This window comes from Zingiber officinale, chromosome 1A, assembly GCF_018446385.1.
Source record: "Zingiber officinale cultivar Zhangliang chromosome 1A, Zo_v1.1, whole genome shotgun sequence".
In the NCBI taxonomy this organism is placed as follows: Eukaryota; Viridiplantae; Streptophyta; class Magnoliopsida; order Zingiberales; family Zingiberaceae; genus Zingiber; species Zingiber officinale.
The window spans coordinates 186001349-186021819 of NC_055987.1; the positions used below are offsets into that span (position 1 = coordinate 186001349).

The 20471-nt window shown below is 36.8% G+C and overlaps 3 protein-coding genes across 3 annotated transcripts; 1 reads left to right on the forward strand and 2 right to left on the reverse strand.

The window, feature by feature from the left end:
- Positions 1 to 483: 483 nt before the first annotated feature.
- On the forward strand, positions 484 to 12270 carry LOC122038675 (tRNase Z TRZ3, mitochondrial-like). The gene is made up of 13 exons (XM_042598543.1): positions 484 to 989; positions 1777 to 1866; positions 3731 to 3775; positions 4092 to 4146; positions 4846 to 4889; positions 5020 to 5242; positions 5321 to 5490; positions 6229 to 6497; positions 7870 to 8017; positions 8111 to 8161; positions 9503 to 10011; positions 10101 to 10773; positions 11853 to 12270. Exons 1-13 carry the CDS (start codon positions 564 to 566, stop codon positions 12177 to 12179), a joined length of 3030 nt encoding a protein of 1009 aa, XP_042454477.1. The 5' UTR covers positions 484 to 563; the 3' UTR covers positions 12180 to 12270.
- A 575-nt stretch (positions 12271 to 12845) lies between these two features.
- Positions 12846 to 15312, reverse strand: LOC122038676. The gene is made up of 2 exons (XM_042598544.1): positions 14687 to 15312; positions 12846 to 13160 (listed from the first exon to the last, which is right to left on the reverse strand). Exons 1-2 carry the CDS (start codon positions 15273 to 15275, stop codon positions 12961 to 12963), a joined length of 789 nt encoding a protein of 262 aa, XP_042454478.1. The 5' UTR covers positions 15276 to 15312; the 3' UTR covers positions 12846 to 12960.
- A 2091-nt stretch (positions 15313 to 17403) lies between these two features.
- On the reverse strand, positions 17404 to 20049 carry LOC122038677 (probable nucleoredoxin 1-2). Its single transcript, XM_042598545.1, has 4 exons — positions 19894 to 20049; positions 18868 to 19350; positions 18278 to 18766; positions 17404 to 18145 (listed from the first exon to the last, which is right to left on the reverse strand). The coding sequence occupies exons 1-4, from the start codon at positions 19975 to 19977 to the stop codon at positions 17480 to 17482; spliced, it is 1722 nt and encodes a 573-aa protein (XP_042454479.1). The 5' UTR covers positions 19978 to 20049; the 3' UTR covers positions 17404 to 17479.
- Positions 20050 to 20471: the final 422 nt, after the last annotated feature.

Here is a 20471-nt window from a genome sequence, read left to right on the forward strand (position 1 = left end):
TAAATTTAAATTATCAAACTCAATAACTATTCAAATAACTAAAAGTTTCAAATAATCAAACCAGCTTGAATTGAGAAATTGATAACATCTAAATGAACTAAGCTCGAACCAAGCTCAAATCAAGTTTGAATTGAGAGCTTGATAATATCTAAACGAACCAAGCTAAAGTCAAGTTTCAAATAAGCTCAAGCTCATAAAAAATAAACTAAACCAAGCTTGAACACTCATTTCAAAAGTTTGGTTTATTTTAAGCTAACCTCAGCTCGGCTTAATTACCTTATCAAAAAAATTTTAAACACCCTAAAATTCGACTCGGTTTGACTTGTTAATTTACCGCCCTAGTGATAAGTACATTGCCGATTTATTTGTAAAATATTTTTATTTATTTATTTATTTTTGCGCAACAATAAATTCTGTTTCACATGATCCAAATGACCATATTACCCATCAGCGCCCGATTGGTGGACTCTTTGCAACATGGCATGCCCCGCCTTCTCGCTCTTAAAACCCTAAAAATTCCAATTCCTTAAAACAGGAGGGGGGCGGTGGTGCAACGGACTGCAATGCTACATTTTTCAAGCTTCAAGCTCCTCTTCCCTCTCCCCAAAGCTTCCTTCTTTGGTTCCACTTTTGCTAGGTCCTTCTTCTCCAATCCCAAACCGCCGCTCCTGAAGAAGTCACATCTCCCTCTCCCTGTCCTCTCCAGTTCGGATTCCAGGGGTAGAAGTAACTCTGGTGGCGGCATTAGGAGAAGGACTTCCGGTAGAGGACGTGGCCAAGGCAGCGGCGGAGTTCTCAACCAGAGGCGGTGGGCGAGCACGCTAAGCGAACAGAGAAACCAGGGGAAAAGGCCGGAGATGGAGGAGAAGAAAGAAACGTTAGAGTTTAACAAGAGGCGTGCGGAGGGGAGGGACAAGATCGATAAACCAAAGAACCTTCAACTGAAGGTCCGGAAGTTGAATCCTATTAACACAATTTGCTACGTTCAGGTAAAAAATCCATTTTTTTCGTATCTTTTTTCTGTCCATGACAGCTAGGTTGTCTCAAACTATTGCTTTTGACTCTAGGTTAAATCCCTCTTTTAGACCACTTATGCGGTTTGTAACCGAATTTTCAAGAGGAATCCATAGTGGCTGCAATTGCAGTGTACCTCTGTTGTTTAAAGTTTTTATTTTGTCCATTTGAATCAATTTCCATTGAGCCATCTTAACTTTAAACCCTGTGATACCCTATTTGACGGCTTGTAAATTGTGTGTTGGCTTACTGGATTGTTTTGCAAGTGATAAACATTTTAGGTGCTGATTATATTCACATACATATATATGATATTATGTTGTAGATTAATATTGATTGGTATATTTTGTGGGTTTTGCGTCGTGTGATTGAAATATTATTTTCCATCTGGTCTGAATTGGATGGGTTAAAGAAATATACTTCATTGTATGTATGTTTCTCATTTTCATCAATATATATTTTTTTAAAAATATTATATATGCTTCCACATATTGTATATGCACCACGCAGTGGGTCTACAGTCTACTGCATATTGCTGGTATATACCTTTTGAACCTGAGAGAAAAAAATGTGTACTTTGTCATGCATGGAAGTATGGAACTATGTATCGCCTCCTTACTGAGATATATTATTTTACAAATGTAATGTATATCCATGTTACTTTTAAGTCTCTTTTGATGATTGGAAGTTTGTTTACTCTCTTTTTATTGATAGCCAACTCTTCTGAAATTAGTTGCATATGTGTGGTGCTTTTTATCATAGATCTTGGGAACTGGCATGGACACACAAGATACTTCGCCATCAGTCTTGTTGTTCTTTGACAAACAAAGGTTCATCTTCAATGCTGGGGAGGTATGATTAGTTTAAATGTAAGAATTAAACCAATTTGTGCTTCTAGTCCTTAAGTTAATAATAATTTGGGAGATCTTACAACAGGTAAGGATGATAATGATAACAATTAAAAAGGATACTTCTACTTAGAAGGTAAAAGGAATTTTATAATTGAAAACTTGCTCATATAATGTGTCTCATTCAATTTATGATAGTTGAAAGAATCAGGTAGTAAGACCAGAATCAGACTGCAACTATAGCAAGTAGTAGAGAAGTCTGGGCTTTGGATTTGTTGAATGATTATTTTGATTTAAATGATAGAATATCAAAGTTCTTACGGCTTATCCAGTACTATGAGATTCATGAAATAGTAAAGTGCTTAGCTCAAGTCGTAATGATTGAAGAGAAAGATAAATACAATTAATAATTATGCAGTTCTCAAGAAGGAAAAAGAAATTGATGTGAGCCCACATAAGTGGTGGAACATGTGGCTTAACCATTTAATTGAATTTAAAGCGAACAATTTTAGTGGACGTTGACATGCTGTGAATTCTCTTCAAAGAAAAGGGTGTCTTTGGGAATGTGGAAATAAGTAGTGCATGGATGTTTTCCGCTTGTACCTTAAGGTGTTAAGTTGGACAATGAGAACATTGCTACTGTAGTTTCAAGCATGCTTGTTATGACAAAGATCATTTTAAATAGATATGCTTGATGATTGGTGTGATTTTGCTTGTCTTGCTCTTCTTAGTGTAGACCGAAGGAATTTAGATATTTTCGCAATGATATGATATTGTTCACTTTGAACCTAAGCCCTTGTGGTTTTGTTTTTGAGTTTTGCCCAAAAGACTTTATACCAATGGAGACATCTTTCCCTTATAACTGTGTGATCTTTCCCATGTGTTTTTAATGTGAGACTTTGTTTGCAACCTTACAACCCCAACAATCTCCCTTTCAAACGAAGGATCAGAAGGCCCCTGCAAACGGAAAGTCTATCTGTTTGACGTCTGTTCCTCGACCCATCAGATTTTTCAGCCCCTTGATCCAACCGACCCACTAGGTCTTCCAATCCCTCCGTCCACCTGACCTACTAGGTTTCCATGCCCCTCAGTCCAACCGACTTACTAGGTCTTCCTTGTCTAGTCGCAACTAGAGCTTCTCCTAGCTATCCACCTGCCTAGTGTCTGGTCCTCTTGATCCAAACACGGGAGCCCCCACTTCTTTTGTTCGAGGTCAATATTCTACTTACATGGTTCGATTAGACCATAACTCTTGTATACATCTGCGGTTAGACTTTCTAGCCGTCCAGACTTTGATACCAATTGTTAAGACCAAAGGAATTTAGATATCTCTACAATGGTATGATATTGTCTATTTTGGGCCTAAGCCCTTATGATTTTGTTTTTGAGCTTTATCTAAAAGGTCTCATATCAATAGAGATATCTTTCCCTTATAAATCCATGATCTTTCTCATGTGTTTTCAATGTGGAACTTTGTTTGTAACTTTCCAACCCCAACACTTAGCAGGTTCTATAATTTTTTGTATTTCTTAAAAAGCTCTATAACATAATTTTATACACTACGACTTCTGAAATGGTGCAAATTCTATTGTTACATATTGACAATGCTGCACCTATTTTCAATCGCAACTGGGATGTTTCAGTTCTTCTACAATTTTGTGTATATGGTTATTATCAGTTTCTTCTCTTATCCTAGTAATCTTGCTCGTGATTCTATTACCCCCTGCTGTCTATTTTAATGCCAAGTGAAATTATTAATTGAACAAATTGTTCATGACCAAATTCTTGTGACTTTCTGCACATTTGTTTCTTTTTATTTTTCTTACCGTGATCCATCCCCTCCTTAATGGGATATCTCTGGTTATCAGGGATTGCAGAGGTTCTGTACGGAGCACAAGATAAAGTTATCAAAGGTATGAATGCCCATGAATATTTTACTTTGTGGTTCAACGTTCTATAACTAGTGTTTGTTTGGTGAAGATAGTTCTCCTTTTTGCCCTCACAATCTCAACATCTTTGCATTTCTGCTGTTTGATTTTATTTTTATTTTTTACGTTGTCAATTGAGTAGCCAACCCCACCTAGTGGGATAAGTTGTTGTTGTTATATTGTCAATTGAGAAACTTTGAAACAACAAATTTTAGTAATAGAATACTTTTATATCATATCCAAATATTTCACTTGTTTAAGAATCAAACCTTCTATCTTGATTCTCTTCTCTTTTTCCCAGATTGATCATATTTTTTTCACACGTGTCTGCTCGGAAACTGCAGGAGGACTTCCAGGTATAGTTCTATCTATTTGTGTTATTTGAACTTCATTTTCAGAAAGATCAGTATCATTTTAATTGACAGATTACAAGTCTTCAGTTTGCTATTACTGTGAATATAGTTCCCAGGTTTGGTGGAGTGTGAGGAACATAGAGTGGAGCTAGAAGGGAATCGTCAAGGGTGATGATTGTCAGGGTGGAATGAATTCCGTTTTCAATCTTGGCATAGATTAAGTACCCTAGACTCAGCTCTTGTGCTAGGGTGTCTACTGAGAGGTTTGTTGAGAGTGGTGACAACCATTGCAGCAGAGGTGGAGGCGAGCATTGAACAAAAGTGTCTTTTGAATTATGATCCTCGGACTTGGCCTAGGTAGATGTGATTATGTGAATGTAAAGCCAATGGCAGTAAGATGAAGTTTTTAGTGGGATATATATAGGAGATTTGATACAATCAAAAGAACAGGATGGATTTGTTGGAAATGATGTGATATAATTATTTCAAATTAAAATATAGAAAATCATTTTCAAAGATTTTGTAGTTTTTAAATTGATTTTCAGTCATTTCGATCCCAGCAATTTATCTGAATGATTTGGTCTATTTTCATATTTGTTTAGTTGATACTAATAACCTTTTCTGAAACCTATGAATATTATAACAAACGTTTCTTTAGGATGACAGAAATACTGACAATTGTTGTCGGCTATCTATCGATAGGTCTTCTGCTCACTTTAGCTGGCATAGGAGAAGAAGGAATGTCAGTGAGTCATACATTTCAAATTCTTCATTCTTTTATCTAGACTACTAAGCTAATACATGTACTTCTTGGGTAACTTCTCCAACCTTTTTTGTCCTTGGAGGATATTTTCATCTATTTATATCTTGTATCAGGTCAACATATGGGGATCTTCTGATCTTAATTACTTAGTTGATGCAATGCGTTCATTCATACCAAATGCTGCTGTGGTTCATGCACATAGCTTCGGGGAAAAATTAAAAGAGGAAACTAAGGTGACAAGCTCTGAGTTTGACAAATTTCGAGATCCGATTACCATAATCGATGATGAGGTTGTGCGCATATCTGCGATTACTCTGAATCCAAGCTATTCTAATGGTATGATATGTTTGGGAATTCAGTTTTTAGTTTCCTTAGTGAAGCGATATCTACATGTGTGAATTTCTCAAAACCCAGGATCAAAACTGAAGCCAGGTGACATCTCTGTGATTTATGTTTGTGAACTGCCTGAAATTAAAGGCAAATTTGATCCTGTAAAAGCTTCAGCACTTGGACTACGACCTGGACCAAAATATCGTGAACTGCAGCTTGGGAATTCAGTCATGTCAGATCAGCTCGACTTTATGGTTGATAACTCAAGAATTTGTTACAAATTCTAAATCAAACCAACTTGATTTTACCTTGTTTTTCTTTGTTTGATTTTTTTTTTTTCAATTTTGATACATGTACTTCTCCATAGACCACTAGTACATTCTGGCTAGGGGTGTCAATTCGGGTGGGTCGGGTCGGGTTGGGTTGGGTTGGGTTGGGTTGAGTTTTTTTTTTAACCCAACCCGAACCCGAGTTCAACCCAAAACCACCTCAACCCGAACCCGACCAACCCGATCAACCCGAACCCGACCCATATAATCCGAAAATCTTATTCAAAACGTCTTTTTTTGGGCTATTTTCCCTATAATTCTTCACTTTTATCTCAATACTCTATCATTATCATACAAACATGATATTAATATACATAAAAACATCTAAATTTTTAAAGTAAAATTTGATTTAACAAAAAAAAACCCACAAAACCCTATATCTAAGTCAACCTGGGTCAACCCGAACCCGACCCAACCCAACCCAAAACTTTTTTACTCTCCAACCCGAACCCGACCCGAACCCGAAAATGCCCAACCCGAACTTGATTTTTTTCGGGTCGACTCGGGTTGGGTCGTCGGGTCGGGTTCATTTTTGACACCCCTATTTCTGGCTTCCTGCAACCATCAATAATATATTTTCCTGCCACTTTATTTTGATTTTATATAATTGTTCTTTTCCTTTTATATTTAATATAAATTTGTTTGCTTGAATACCTTTTGTAGGTTCATCCTAGTGATGTTCTTGGCCCATCAACCCCTGGTCCGATCATACTTCTTGTTGACTGCCCCACAACTTCTCATCTTCGTGAAGTACTTTCTGCAGACTCTCTTAATTGTTACTACTGTGATCTTGACCAGCAGTCAACTGCAAATAACAAAATTGTGAATTGTGTAATTCACCTGGGTCCAGCTTCTGTGACAAAAAGTGCCGATTATCAACAGTGGATGACAAGATTTGGTAATGCACAACACGTCATGGCTGGGCATGAGATGTAAGATGTCTTAATAGTGCTCTTTTTTGAAAAAAAAAATGTTTTGATTGTGCTGTTATATGATTTTTTTGAAAAAGAAAGAAAGCAGCTATCAACAGAAAGTATGAGCCTACTTCAAGATAATGTCTAAACTGAAAAGTATTGTTTCAGGTTTTACTATCCTTTTTTGGTTCATGTAGTCCATCTAAATGGCAAGTGTGATCAATGCGTCAGCCCTCGAACAATGCCCTATACCATCTCACAACTATCAGCATTTAAGAATTTTACTATCTGATTATTTATTTTGTTTACCCATAGAATTTTGCATCCTTAAAATTTGCATTGTTTGATTTGAGCAACAAAGATAAGCTTGCCCTTTGTGTGTTCACAGGAAATGCCAGTGACTTGATGTGAGACATAGTTGTTAGATTTGACTGATTCATAACTGACATCGTAATATCATTTGCTAAAATACAATTCAGATGTATATTAATGCATATCATATAAATGAAAGAGAATCTAAAAGAATTGTGTTGATTCATTTTATATGATTTTGATAAAAGAAAGAAAATTATGGAACCCATTAAAATTAAACCCAACTAATCAAAATAAACTAAAGTCATTTGAAATTAAACCCAACCTATTATTAGAAGAAGGAAAGACAAGGCAATCTTCTATTACATAATAGAAGTAGAGAGGTCAGAGAGTGGAGCCATAGGGTCAATGTCAATGTAGAAATCTTATTGCGAAGATAGTTAGAGTCGTTGGCGACAGTGGAGTCAACATGCGAGGGTGATAAAAAAAGAACAAGTTTTTCTGTGTGGAGACTTGGAGGGTATTGAGTGTTGTTTGACCGAAAACTATATTTGACTAGTAGTTTTCCATGAAAAAGTTTTCTTCTTCTTACTTCCCATTTATCACTGTCAGCATCTTCAGCCTCCTGTCTTTAGTCACATTTATACCATCTAAACTTGGAGTTGCTGATGAGGGTGGAGTAAATGATCATTTCTCTTTTGTAGGAAACAATGGAAGATGAAATGTTTCATTTTCTGTTTCATGTCAATTTGAATTGAAATGAAGTAAGCCTAGAGAAAATAACTCCTTGACCAAAATGGTATGAAAATATTTGTTTTGTTCTTAAATTCATAATTAACATTCTCTATTACATTTATTCTGTGAGAATATTGCCTTATTTATAAGGGCTGTGTAAACTTGTAACAAACATTTGATATGGTACCAGATCCACTATCCAAACCTCTATTCTTGTTCATGCTACAACTATTTTGTACTTATAAGTTGTATATGGAGTATACTATTTGATAATTGTATAGTTCTCGTACTGCATAGTCTACTAAATTGTATTATTTAACTTGTAACTTGTTATTCTCTATAGGAGCAATATGGAAATTCCTATCTTGAAATCTAGTTCACGAATTTCATCACAGCTTAACTACTTGTGCCCTCAGTTCTTTCCAGCTCCCGGATGTTGGTCTAGTCGTCAGACTGATGACCTTTGTTTACAGTCTAGTGGGCATTGTCAGGTTGTTTTTAACAGATTAGCAGAAATTATCCTCTACTTTTTTTGATCACCGCTTTCAGTATGCTCAGATTGAGTTCTTGGATTTTCTTACCAGGATTTTTCTTCAACTCCTTGTAGAAGCATTCTGGCTGAGAATTTGCTTAAGGTATGCTGCAATATTGCATCTATGCATATCTTTATCAATTTTAATCCAATATTTTTGGTGATTTTTCATTCTGCATATACTGATAAACTTGTACATAACTCCACATTGACAGGAGCTTCGTGCACTAGGTTGTCTCTTTAGATAAGGAATGGAAAGTTTTGGGGGTATTGATAAGGAATGGAAAAAAAACAGATAATTTTTGGGAAATGCATGTTGAAATTTTTTTCTTAAATTAATATTCCAAGCAATATTATAATTTTTTCTAAGAAATTATAATTACTCAGATTGAAGCACTTTTGGAACATGTATATTTAATCTAACCAAGTGCTAGCAATTCAACAACCTGTGTCTGGATATTGATACAACAGTTGCAGTATTTTGTTCAATTTAGGTAATTCATAACCCATGCAATAGTGGTTATGTAAATACTAGAAAGAAATAATCATCATAATGCAAACATTAGGATATGTACAGTGGTTCTGCAGTACGCCAGTACCTACATTCGCCACTGACCTCCATAACTAGGATTTTATATTGTACTATGCACTTTTATACAAGTGGACTTCTCTAAGGATCTCTCCTTTCCTCCAAGTGGATTATCTCTCATCTTGAGATTTGCAATTTTCATGCAATCCTAGCTCAGTGTTGTCAAGTCATTTTGATTCTAGAACTATTGAAAATTTTTTCATTGGTTATCAGAAATTTGTATGCAACCAAATTTCTGTACATTTTCATTGAAATTCTTGATATGATTTTCTCGTTATGCTTCTTTCTTGGCTAAGATTCTTATCGTATATACTCCCCTCTTACTCTGTCAAGTTCTTTACTATTGGTTCTAGAACTTTATGATTCTTTATGCAATTAGCTAACTTGACACTTTTGGTTGAGACTCGAGAATCATGCAAATTTTTCCATTTTCACTTAAAATTAAGCAACCGATAAATTCTATAGTCGGGCGAGTTAGATCAGTTTCAGTTGGAGGCGCAAGGCATAAATTGGAGTCCAAAGATAGCTCTAGGTAGGTAATGTAATACAAAGTGATCAATCTCAATATTAATAGGGAGATATGCCTTCTAAAGACTTTAATGGTGGGATAAAATTCATGCATCTGATACCAAATAATTGTAACTTGCATGACTTGTTGATGATGAATTTTTAATCAGTAAATTTTCTCTTTGGGCTTAAAATTAGGCAGGCTTGGCACTTGTAGAATTAGTAATATGTAGCAGTTGAGGTTCTAGATTAGGCAAACTTGGTGCTTCAGGATTTTGCATTGAATTAGATCTTACAGAATTTTGTTATTGGAAGAGTATCACACATGATATTACATTCTTTTTGCAGTTCCATTTGCGTCCATACTCACAACTGGGATTGGACAGATCTGCAATCCCAGCCGCGTCCAGTCATGAAGAATTTATTGCTCAACTTCTTGCAGAAGCTCCTGAAGTAGTGGATATTTCTAAGAATATTAGCCAGTTTTGGGCAAGGCCTGCAAAAATTAAAGTTCTTAATGCTCCGAAGGATAGTGATTGTATTATGGTGGAAGAGCCATGGTTGAATGAAAGTTCTTCAATTAACAATGTTCACATGGAAAGGCAAGGGAGAGATCCATCTGAGGGGAATATTCTTGACTTGAATGACAGATGTAAGAATGATACTAAAAATGAACATGATATCCCACCTTGCTTGGAAAATATACACAGGGAAGACATGGAAATAGTTCTCCTGGGTACTGGTTCATCACAACCATCTAAGTACCGGAATGTCAGTTCTATTTTTGTTAATCTTTTCTCAAAAGGAAGTTTGCTTCTTGATTGTGGTGAAGGAACTCTTGCACAACTCAAAAGAAGGTAGCTCTCAAGGGCTGCATAATTTATCCCTGCAATTTAATGTTGCTGTACATGAACTTTGAGTTTGACATAGTTTATTTTGAATCCAGGTTTGGCATAAAAGGTGCTGATGATGCTATAAAAGGTTTGAAATGCATATGGATTTCCCATATCCATGCTGATCATCATACTGGTTTGGCTAGAATACTAGCACTCAGGGGTCAACTATTAAAGGATGTAGCCCACAAGCCTATGCTTGTGATTGGGCCAAGACCATTGAAGAGATTTCTTGATGCATATTCTAGACTTGAAGATCTTGATATGCAATTCTTAGATTGCAGACACACTTTGGAGTCTTCAATGAATATCTTTGAGACTTCTCTTGGTTCTAGTGAGGGTCACTCTCCTGAAAATTTAGATAAAGACAGAGTGAGTTCAGCAGCAGAGAGTGTAGCATTACATCACTTTGGATCTAGTTTATTTGCTCCAAATAGTAAAATGCAGAGCTATTGGAAGAGACCTGGTGGTCCTCTTGACACTGCTGCTGCTCTGCCAATTTTAATGGGACTGAAGGAACTTCTCTCTGAAGCAGGTCTGGAAGCCTTATACAGCGTGCCTGTTGTACACTGTCCACAGGCATTCGGTGTGGTGTTGAAGGCTGCAGAGAGGCTTAATATTATGGGAAAAACTATTCCAGGATGGAAGCTAGTATATTCAGGTGATACTAGACCATGTCAGGCACTGGTAGATGCTTCACGTGATGCAACACTACTGATACATGAGGTCAGAGATTTTGCAAGTTCATCTTGTTTAATATTTTACTCTTGCAAAACTAAAAAATTGATTTGATGTATGTAATGGTTAGAAGGTTATAGATGGAAGAACTAATTGCTAAATATGGCCTAAAGATTTATGTTCTAACTAATATTAAGAATTTTGATAATTACACACATCAACTTTTGTAAATGAAATAATATTGTCAAACTATTAGCTTGTCCAAATATTTATTCTATACACGTGGTATGTGGCTATATTTTACGATCAATTGCCATTGAGAATTATAGCTTAATTATTAGAAATACACATGTATTTTGCAAAATCTAGGTCATATTCATACTCATGTGCACGGATTAATCTATTTTAGGCAACTATTTAAAGATTATCGTAACTGTTTGTTAAGTCATTTGTACTGGTAAATAGTTCTTAATTAGTAATATTAGGCCTTTGTGTATTAGAAAAATGTAGTCCAACTCTGTATTCCTTCTCAGAGAAAAGGGCACTGTCTCTAAATATTCAACTAAAAAATTTATTCCATTCATGGAATAGCTTTTATATTCCTGTGTTCAACATTGAAAGGAACTGGATGCTTTCAATAATTCTGGTAGAATTGAAATGACCTCTTATTATTGCTTAACTAATTCTGATATGGTGTGTGAGAATTTCACATGGCCAATTTTTAATTGTAGGAACATTTTGGTCGTGTAGAAATTATTTCTTGTCTATTATACAATTTCTGCAAATCAAACACAGGAATGGGATATCCATTCTATTCGAAGAACCAAGTAATATTCTTATTCTAATCCTATTATTTCATTTTAGAAGAATAATCTATTCCTTGTCCATTCCATGCTGTGAACTAAACGCAGTAGTAAGGTTTGTGTTTGCAATGCATGCTGCTCTTCTTTCCACGCATTAGCAACTGGTCTCATGAATATCGATATTGCATTTGTTTTAACAGAATAACTTTGTAGACTTAGATATCCTTAAAACTAAACATATTTGGTTGTGATCTAGCTGGGTTTCTGAATACAGAAAAGCCTGCGGATTAATGCTTACATACCTTACTATGGTTAATACTGCAGGCCACATTTGAGGATAGCATGGAAGATGAAGCGATTGCGAGGAACCATAGCACAACGAAGGAAGCTGTTGGAGTGGGCACATCAGCGGATGCATACCGTGTTATCCTAACCCATTTTAGCCAGAGATATCCAAAAATCCCAGTGTTTGATGAGGCAGACATGCAGAAGACATGTATTGCGTTCGATCTAATGACTGTGAATCTTGCGGATCTACCTGTGCTTCCAAAGTTTCTTCCTTACCTCAAAGTGTTATTTAAAAAAGAAATGGTAGCTGATGATGAATCTGAGGAGGTCGATGACTCTTTTGCGTATGCAGGAACTTTGTAGGATATTTAAAGGACTGATTATTAATGTTATTTGGCTTGAGCAAAATACTGCAATAAGGTCCTTCAGTTTTGAAAATTATAATTGTGCCTCATTTATCAAAGTGTCAATAAGGTCCTGTCAATCAGACTGTTGATTGTCGCTAGCCAAAGTTCTTCCCGAATCACTCGTTTGTGGATGAATAATGATCGCTTCGCTGCTGGTAGAGGAGGGGTATATATATATATATATATTGTTTGGTTCGTGTCTGTACGAATCTAGTGTTAATCCTATTTTTTTAAAATTTTAAATCCTAAAAGAATTTTAAAAAATTGCACATCTTAAATGTTATATCTTAAATTTCAAATCTTAAACGCAAAGTTAAAAAAAAAAAAAAAAAAAAAAAAGTTTACCTACTCTAAATATTATATATTATATTTCGTGTGTATTTATTTATTTATTTATTTATTTTTATTTTGAATATTATAATCTAATTCTTGAATCTTATAAATAAAATTTAATTGTCTTAACTCTAAGATAAAAAAAAATGGAAAACAAAATACGGATAACAAATTAACAATTGAGGTGCTTCAAATCAATTCGAGATGTCTCAATCGCGCAGGGAGAATCAGCTATTCCTTCATACTAAATTTAATCCCATCATCGAACACATGTACAAAGTATACAAAATGCAAAAAAACAAATAAATGACAGATTTTTTTTTTATATATATTGAATAAAACAACTGATCGGTGACTACACAACACGGGAGGCATGCCAAGGGCATAAACAAATGCCATTGAGATTAGTGGTGAAATTCCAAAACAGCAAGATAAAAGGTGGTTTCATCAACAAATTCTATAATCTGGAACAAATGTTCTCTAGCGGTTTGTTCTAAGCTTATTCTGTCGGGCAAGTTATTAGTAACAAGATCAGGAAATTGCTGCTTATGTTTTTGCTCAACAACCTCCCTCCCCTGATCAAAGCTGAGAACCACTCTGGCACCTGTACAATATAAATTAACATGGAAAAAGAGGTTAGCACGTCAGTTTTGTTTTATTTATCACTACGATAAAATTCTATATTTGCAACTTTTAGATGTCAAACACATTACTTTAGACATCTTTGCAAGATGAGAAGGCATTTGAAACAAGAAAATAAACAAATAAAAGAGACTGTTAGAAGACATGTTGTGTTGCTACTGAAGACTGGAGGGGAGAATAATCGGGAGATTTAAGAGGTCAAGTTAATCCCAACCCTATTGTACTTTGTCTTTTCTATGTTGAAAATGGAAGAATGGCTCAACGGACATGTACCTGAATGGAAGAGTAACAACTCATGTTTCTCTCGAGCCATGCTTCCCGTTTGTCAAAGATTTGATTTGGATAGATCCTTGAGCATGTCATAGCTTAAGATCAGACTGTAGAGGCAAGCCCAATTTCTCAGTGGAAATCGGATCAACATAAGCTGACCTTGATCCAAATTGATGGATCCATATTGGGTTCAGCCGATTTTGCTATGGTTGAGAGAGAGAGAGAGAGATGTAATCGTTGAGGGGAATCCTTAACCATACAGACTAGGTGTGTCATAGGGAACTTGATGTCTCTCTTATTAACATCCTAGTAAATGAATTGTGCTAAGGAATAACAAAATGCTTTGATCTCAATTACATAACATAATCTTCATTAGAATTCAAATCTAATACAGTCTTGACATCACAAGAGATTAACTTGGGTTTAAAGCATTTTACATTAATGATTGAGTTTCACAAGTTCCTGAGTCTCATCTATGCAAATTACAATTATTATGTTACACCTATGTCAAATAATTGCATCAGAGTTCAAGTAACATAGGTGTTATCAAAGCAAATATAATCTGGATAAGTGTTGGAAAAGATTCCTTGTGTTATAGTGGAGCCATCATTAAACTTCATATGTTGTTTATTAAAAATAATTTTGAGATATCTTAAATTTTGGTCTTGACGAGGATGTAATGGGGGTAATTATAAGACTTCATTTTAGTATCACTCGGTGAAATGCATACCAACAAACGAGCATAGTGAATTGCTATAAATAAGCTATTGCTGGCTTTGGCTTTTGCATTTGGCCACTAGTTGGGCTTGCAATATTAATGGCTCATTTGAAGAGGTCATGAATTGTGATTGTGTGGTTGTATCCTCAACGATTTTTTCTTTTTGGGATAAATCAGGAGAAGCCCTTAAGTCTCCACCTTTTGGATTATGGCAGGTTTCAACCCCAAGATTCTTCCAGAACCTCCTAAGGCTCTACTAGCTGAGCTATCTGGCACACTCCCTGTATCCCTAACATTTGCCTATGGTAACTAACCAAGCAATCGGCAGTCGTAGTTCAAGGTATTGACTTTACAGAATCCAGCTGAGCCTTTTATCGCATACCTTAAGTATCACTGAAGGTCAATTAACAAATACAGTAGGACATATTAAATAAAACGAGTTTCAGACACAATCTTAAAGCCCGGTAAAAATTATCCTAGGAAATGAAGAAGAAACAAACCTGGAGAGCACTTGCCAGCAAGCGAGGCTAACAGCGTTTCGATAGTAACTCCCATCCCAGGGAAATAGCAAACAAACACCGAATCAAACGGGTAAAACTTCTCTGGTATGACATCGATCCCACCTTGCCAGCATCTTACCCGATCATGGCCCTCCTTGATCATCGCAAGCACGAAGAGGGACTCGTGAATCGCCACCATGTGCTCGCATGGCGCCGACTCCACCAGCCGGTCGACGAAGCTCGCAGTCGGGAACGCGGCGAGAACCCTGGAGCTGGTCTCGACGTCCGCGGCAGCGATGATGCGGCGGGCTTTGTCGGCCCTTTGCTCGTAGGAATTGGTGGCATCCTCTTCGACGAAGGACCAGTCCCTCTCCACGAGCTCTCCAAGTGGGAGCGAGGAAGCGGCGGGGAGGGCGTGCGGTGGGGAGGGAGGGGAAAGGGAGGAAACCAGCGGCCTCGAAGGGTAGCGGAGCTGAAGGCGGAAGCCAAGATGACTTGGGGTTCGGGATAGGGTTAGAGATGGAGGCGGAGTTAGGAAGGGGAGGAAGAAGGGAAGGGTAGAGGAACCAAAGACGGAAAGGAGAACCATGGCTAGGGTTTCAGAGGTTGCCACAGGGATGCGGCGGTGCGATAAGTAGCGCTGGAATAATAAAATATATATATCTATTGGTCGCAAAAGGCGAATACGCTCGTCCAGCGCCTCCGTCAATCCATCCCAAGATAAATCACGGGTGGCTACTAATCTTTGGAATAGTGACTAGCACATAAGAGAGACATTTACCTCGACTTTACCGAGAAAAAAAGTATAAAAATGTTGAACAAATTATATAGACATTGTACTGAGTGCCCATCGTGTGCGCCCACAATACGCCTGATTATATACAGGGCACAAGATATGATTGAATATAGTTGCAGCCAGAGTGTAGTTGGGCCGGTAATTATATAGTATATTTATAAAAAAAAATTAATCAGGTCGGGTAACGTCGAGTCTCGGATGACCGATCCGGTCCCATGAAAGTTTCCCACTAGTCATCAGGATAAATCGGGAAACGCACATGACAGCCATTCCAGAAGTCAGCATCCTTTAATTACGCCTCCCATTTGAAGAAAAAATTCCTACAAATACATCGTAGCTGAGATTCGAACCATGAATACCTAGGAAATAACTTGAATGTCCTACCACAACATCATGACACGGGGACATATATAAAATGAGGTAAGGGTTGAATTTTGGTTAAATTGATAAAAAAAAAATGCTCTTTTATATGGGAGTTTGTTTGAGATCTAATTTACTCCATTCTAACGTAGTGGAACAGTTATGGGGGGTGGGGGACATATTTCATTTTTTGCATAATATAATTGCCCTTCGGTTAGGGTAATCAGAGCATCTATACCAATTTTTCTATCCAAAATATATAATTTAGAATAAAAAATTATTTTATTAAATTTAGATATTCATTTTTCACTATATCATATATCAATTTCCTTATTTATTCTCTCTCATATAAGAATAAAATTCATTCATCAAATTTAAAAAAATACTATTCATATAGGTAAAATTTAAAGAATGAATATGATAACTGAAGTAAATATTTAAAGAATGAATATGATAACTGAAGTAAATGTTTTTTAGCTACCTTTTACAAAATTTAAAGTAAAAATTTTAGATAGGGTAACTGATATGAATGTTCGTAGTATTTGTATGTGATTTAATGATGTTACTATAATAAGTTATGAGGTTATTTCTCAATGTGTGTGAAATGTATTGTGGGTCATCTGACCTTTCATGCAATGCAAATGGCTACTATGTTGGGTAAAATTTTTTATAATTTATCTCCCTTTCAGATTGCATGGGAGAATCCTAGAGATGCCCTCAGATGAGGGTCACCTTTTACCGTAATATAATTGCCCCCACATACAACCACAAGTCCACAATTGATACTTATGTGTGGTGTTATTGTAATATATTATAAAATTAATTTCTAACATATGCAGAATACCTCATGGGTCATCTGACTCTCTCATGTAAAGGTCATTGCATTTAGTGAAGCTCCCCATCATTTTATCTCCCTCTCAGGTCGCATGAAATAGTTCTAGAGGACCCCGGATTTTGGAGAGGCTCCGAGATAAGAGTTATCACCGTTTACTATAATATAATTTAATTTGTACCCATGGAGCTATAGTACAATGATTAAACCTTTTAACAAAATTAATCATGTAGGATTTGAATCCTAACTATAGCGAACTGCAATGGTTTTGCTATGATGGAACAATAAATCGACAACTTGGATAAGTTTTTACTAGCTCTTTCTGATTTATTAATCGGTGGGAAGAAGGGACTATCTGGTGCTTTTATGAAGGGCTCACCGTGTCAAAAGCGCACTTCAATAAATCGTTTAGTAAGCATTTGAATCAATGCAAAAAAAAAAAATATATCCTTATTTCAGGTAATAGAAAGTAGCTAGCCCCTCCACCGTACGGCGATCGTTTTCGAATTTACCCGGAGAATCCAGGGAAGGTCGATCCTCTACCGAATTAATCGGATTGGTTAGGTTCTGAATATATGGATTACCAAAAAAAGAAAATAGCAAGTTTTGGCAGAGTTGGAAAAAGCTTTTTCTAACAGAGAAAACAAAATCTTAAACGAGGCAGACAAATGCAAGCCCGAGCACAAGTTTCACCATCCATACAGTATAATAGACTTGGTGAACATAGTCTAAAATCAAGGCTTAATGGGCTCAAAACCAGCCAACTTATTATCATAAGTTCATTACACGAACAAGGCAAATTAGATTACGCTTTGCGGCACACCTCACCATGACACACATATCCTTCCTTTGTCACTTCGCCATGTGCTTCACCATTTTCATCATTTTCCTTCTCTTTGTCCAGTGCACATTTTGGGTGCAGGTCGAAATTGCACTCTATACAACGGTAGGACCAACTATTTCCCATCTCCTCACAACCATCACAGCCATAAGTCGAGCAACGGGTAAGGACAAGCTCATGCTCTTCGTGGAGGTCATGCTTTATCTTCTCAGGCCACCCCTTTGCCATTTCCTCAATTCCATGCTCCAACTGTTTGATCTTCTCCTCGGTGAATGGGTAAGCATCAGCTCCATGTATCATCAAGAAATTCCTGGCTTCTTTGGTAATTGTTCGTCCTGTAGGTCCTATGGCAACCAGGGAAGGAATGCCACGGATTTTGAATCTACTGCTCAACGATTTCTTCCTCTCATCACCAAAAGGCAGTGCCAACCATGGCATGCCTGAGAAGAATTTGTCGAATGAATCCTGATCACGGTCGCTGGAGAGGAAGATAACCTCAAAATCAGTATCTGCATTCTTGATCTTGTGATACGCTTCGATCAGTTTAGGGAGGAAAGCACGGCACGGACCGCACCAATGTGCTGAGAAGTACAGGAGGATGGTCTTTCCAACCAGCTCTTTTATTGGAACCTAATGGAAGAATATTACCACACAGGCTCAACTACAAGATACAAGGAACAATATACTCCAGCAAAAGATAAGGAAAGTTCAGTTAGGAAGATGCAGAAGTTGATTAGATGTTAAGCAAAAAAAATTCAATACCTTCAATCCTTCTTTTCCAATGGCATAGTCCAGATCACCCGAAACAAGAAGTGACTCAAGTGTTTGTGCCTCAAGTTTGGCCTTCGCTTTCTCTGACAAGTAATACAACTTCTCCTGAGAAAATGGGAATCCTTCCCATGCCTCAAACCCGTGCTCTTCGATAAGCTCAGTTAAATCAACATTCATAGTCTTCCCATCTGATCCAATCAAGATGACAGTAGGGATTGTCTGGAGTTCAAAATAGCGCGCAAGCTTCTCACAGCTTTTGTCCTTGAAAGGAATCGCAAGCCAGGGCATGCTTTGTATAGCTTCATCATAAGAGGATTCCTCATCATCCAACGACACTAGCACAACCTCAAAGTTCTCTCCAATTTCCTTGAGCTTCCTATAGATTTGTGCAAGTATTGGTGTGAAATCAGCGCAAGACCTTGAAGCATTGATTGAGAAGTACAAAGCCACTATTTTTCCTTCGATATTTGAAACAGAAACCTGCATTAAATCAGCAATTATCAGTAAAATTACCAAAGATACTGATTATAGCCATAGGTGAATTTAGACATCTCAAAAAACTAGGGGAACATTTGCATCACCTTAGATCTATCATTTGCAATCAGGTAGTCACGGGAAGATGAAACTAAGACACTTCGAAGAGTTTGATCCTTCTTAGCATTCTCCTCTTCCTCTCTCAATTTACTGATCTTTTCGACAGTGAATGGATACCCCTCTATACCATATTCACGTACAGCTTGAACACCTTCTCTATTAAGAACCTTCCCATTGGCATCCACGATGGCAAGGTGGGGTATGCCTCTGACCTTGAAAAGATCATCAAGTTTTTCCCTTGTCTTCGTGTCAGAAAATGGGATTGCCAACCATGGCATTTTTGAGAAGTACCCATTAAAGGAGTCCTCATCTTGATCAGCAGATACAAAAACAATTTCAAAACTATTATCCTGTGAGGACAGCCCATTATACACTTCAATCAGCTTAGGAGTGAAGCCTCTGCACGGTGGACACCATGAGGCTGAGAAGTAAAGGGCAAGCGTTTTCCCTTTAAGATTACCAATAGCCACCTAAACAAGTAAATAGCTGATTAGTCGCATGATTTTCAAAAATGTTCAAAGCTCACTCATGTTAACATGCACGGCACTGGCTATGAAGTGCAAATAAAGTGGAAAGAGAATTGAAAGGGTGTTCAAGAATGAAGAATATATATATCACCTCCGCTCCTAAAGTAATCAAATTGTTCCTCCAATTGTATCCTCCCTTTTCATCCAACTCCCACAAGCTACTGTAAAATCTCTCATCTAAGATCAAATAGGATTGCCAGCATAGGTCAAATTGTTCACGCCAAGAGAGTATTTACTTATCCTCAACCAAAATCCAGTCAGCTCAACATCGAACATATCTCTTGAACCAAACAAAATCCTCAAAACCAAGGCTTAGCTTCGAGTGATCGATATGAAAAGAACAAGATCCCTACTTTCTACAGTAAGCATCCTACATCTTACTCTCCGATCTCGCCAAAACATCAGATGCATTATCAATATCATTTCAAAGATATAGATTCCTCATAAACTACAACGGATCAGAGTGCGTAGTGAAAGGGAACAAACCTTGTCGCCGTTATTCAGGATGAGGAAGTTCCTCTCGCCGGTGGAAAGAAGCGATTCGACGTCTCCAACCTCCTCTGCAGCCATTTTTCTTATCTCGATGACTTTATTCCACAATCTTGTTGGTTGTCTTGTGGGTGTGTGTAGTGTTCCTGGGTAGAGCTCAGTCGCCCCACTTTATAGAGGATGGAAGATGAACGTTACGCCTCCGTTGTCTCTCCGTTAACTTTGCTTCGCTGTTAAGGATTAGTACCAATCCAAAGAATAAAGAATTAATTAATTTTATGATATCTGAATTTGTACATAAAATTCACATAAAAGCATAACTTTATTTTTATCGTACGTTTTTTAAATAGAATTTTATGAATTTAAATTTTTACAAAAAAAAAATATTTCTAAAAATTAAATTTAGATTTATAGAATTTTTTTCAAAAGCTATTATAAACTCTAAATTTCATATATTTTGATAAATCGGGGTTCAAAAAATTTAAAATTTTAATATTATCAATTTCAAAATTAACTGAGATTAAATAAAATTACTCAGGAAAAAAGAACCTTGGATACGTCATCAGAATGACGTC

Bases quoted from the DNA above. Each gene is read 5' to 3' on its own strand.
- LOC122038675 (XM_042598543.1), top strand. From the start codon at position 564: ATGCTACATTTTTCAAGCTTCAAGCTCCTCTTCCCTCTCCCCAAAGCT. The intron at 990-1,776 runs GTAAAAAATCCA...TTTTTATCATAG, and splicing joins ACACAATTTGCTACGTTCAG to ATCTTGGGAACTGGCATGGA. The intron at 8,162-9,502 runs GTATGCTGCAAT...TTCTTTTTGCAG, and splicing joins TGGCTGAGAATTTGCTTAAG to TTCCATTTGCGTCCATACTC.
- LOC122038676 (XM_042598544.1), bottom strand. From the start codon at position 15,275: ATGGTTCTCCTTTCCGTCTTTGGTTCCTCTACCCTTCCCTTCTTCCTC. The intron at 13,161-14,686 runs GTTTGTTTCTTC...TATATTGTACAG, and splicing joins TGCTGGCAAGTGCTCTCCAG to GTGCCAGAGTGGTTCTCAGC.
- LOC122038677 (XM_042598545.1), bottom strand. From the start codon at position 19,977: ATGGCTGCAGAGGAGGTTGGAGACGTCGAATCGCTTCTTTCCACCGGC. The intron at 19,351-19,893 runs GTTTGTTCCCTT...TTACTTGTTTAG, and splicing joins TCCTGAATAACGGCGACAAG to GTGGCTATTGGTAATCTTAA. The intron at 18,146-18,277 runs GTATTGAATTTT...TTCTTCCATTAG, and splicing joins TTGGAAAAGAAGGATTGAAG to GTTCCAATAAAAGAGCTGGT.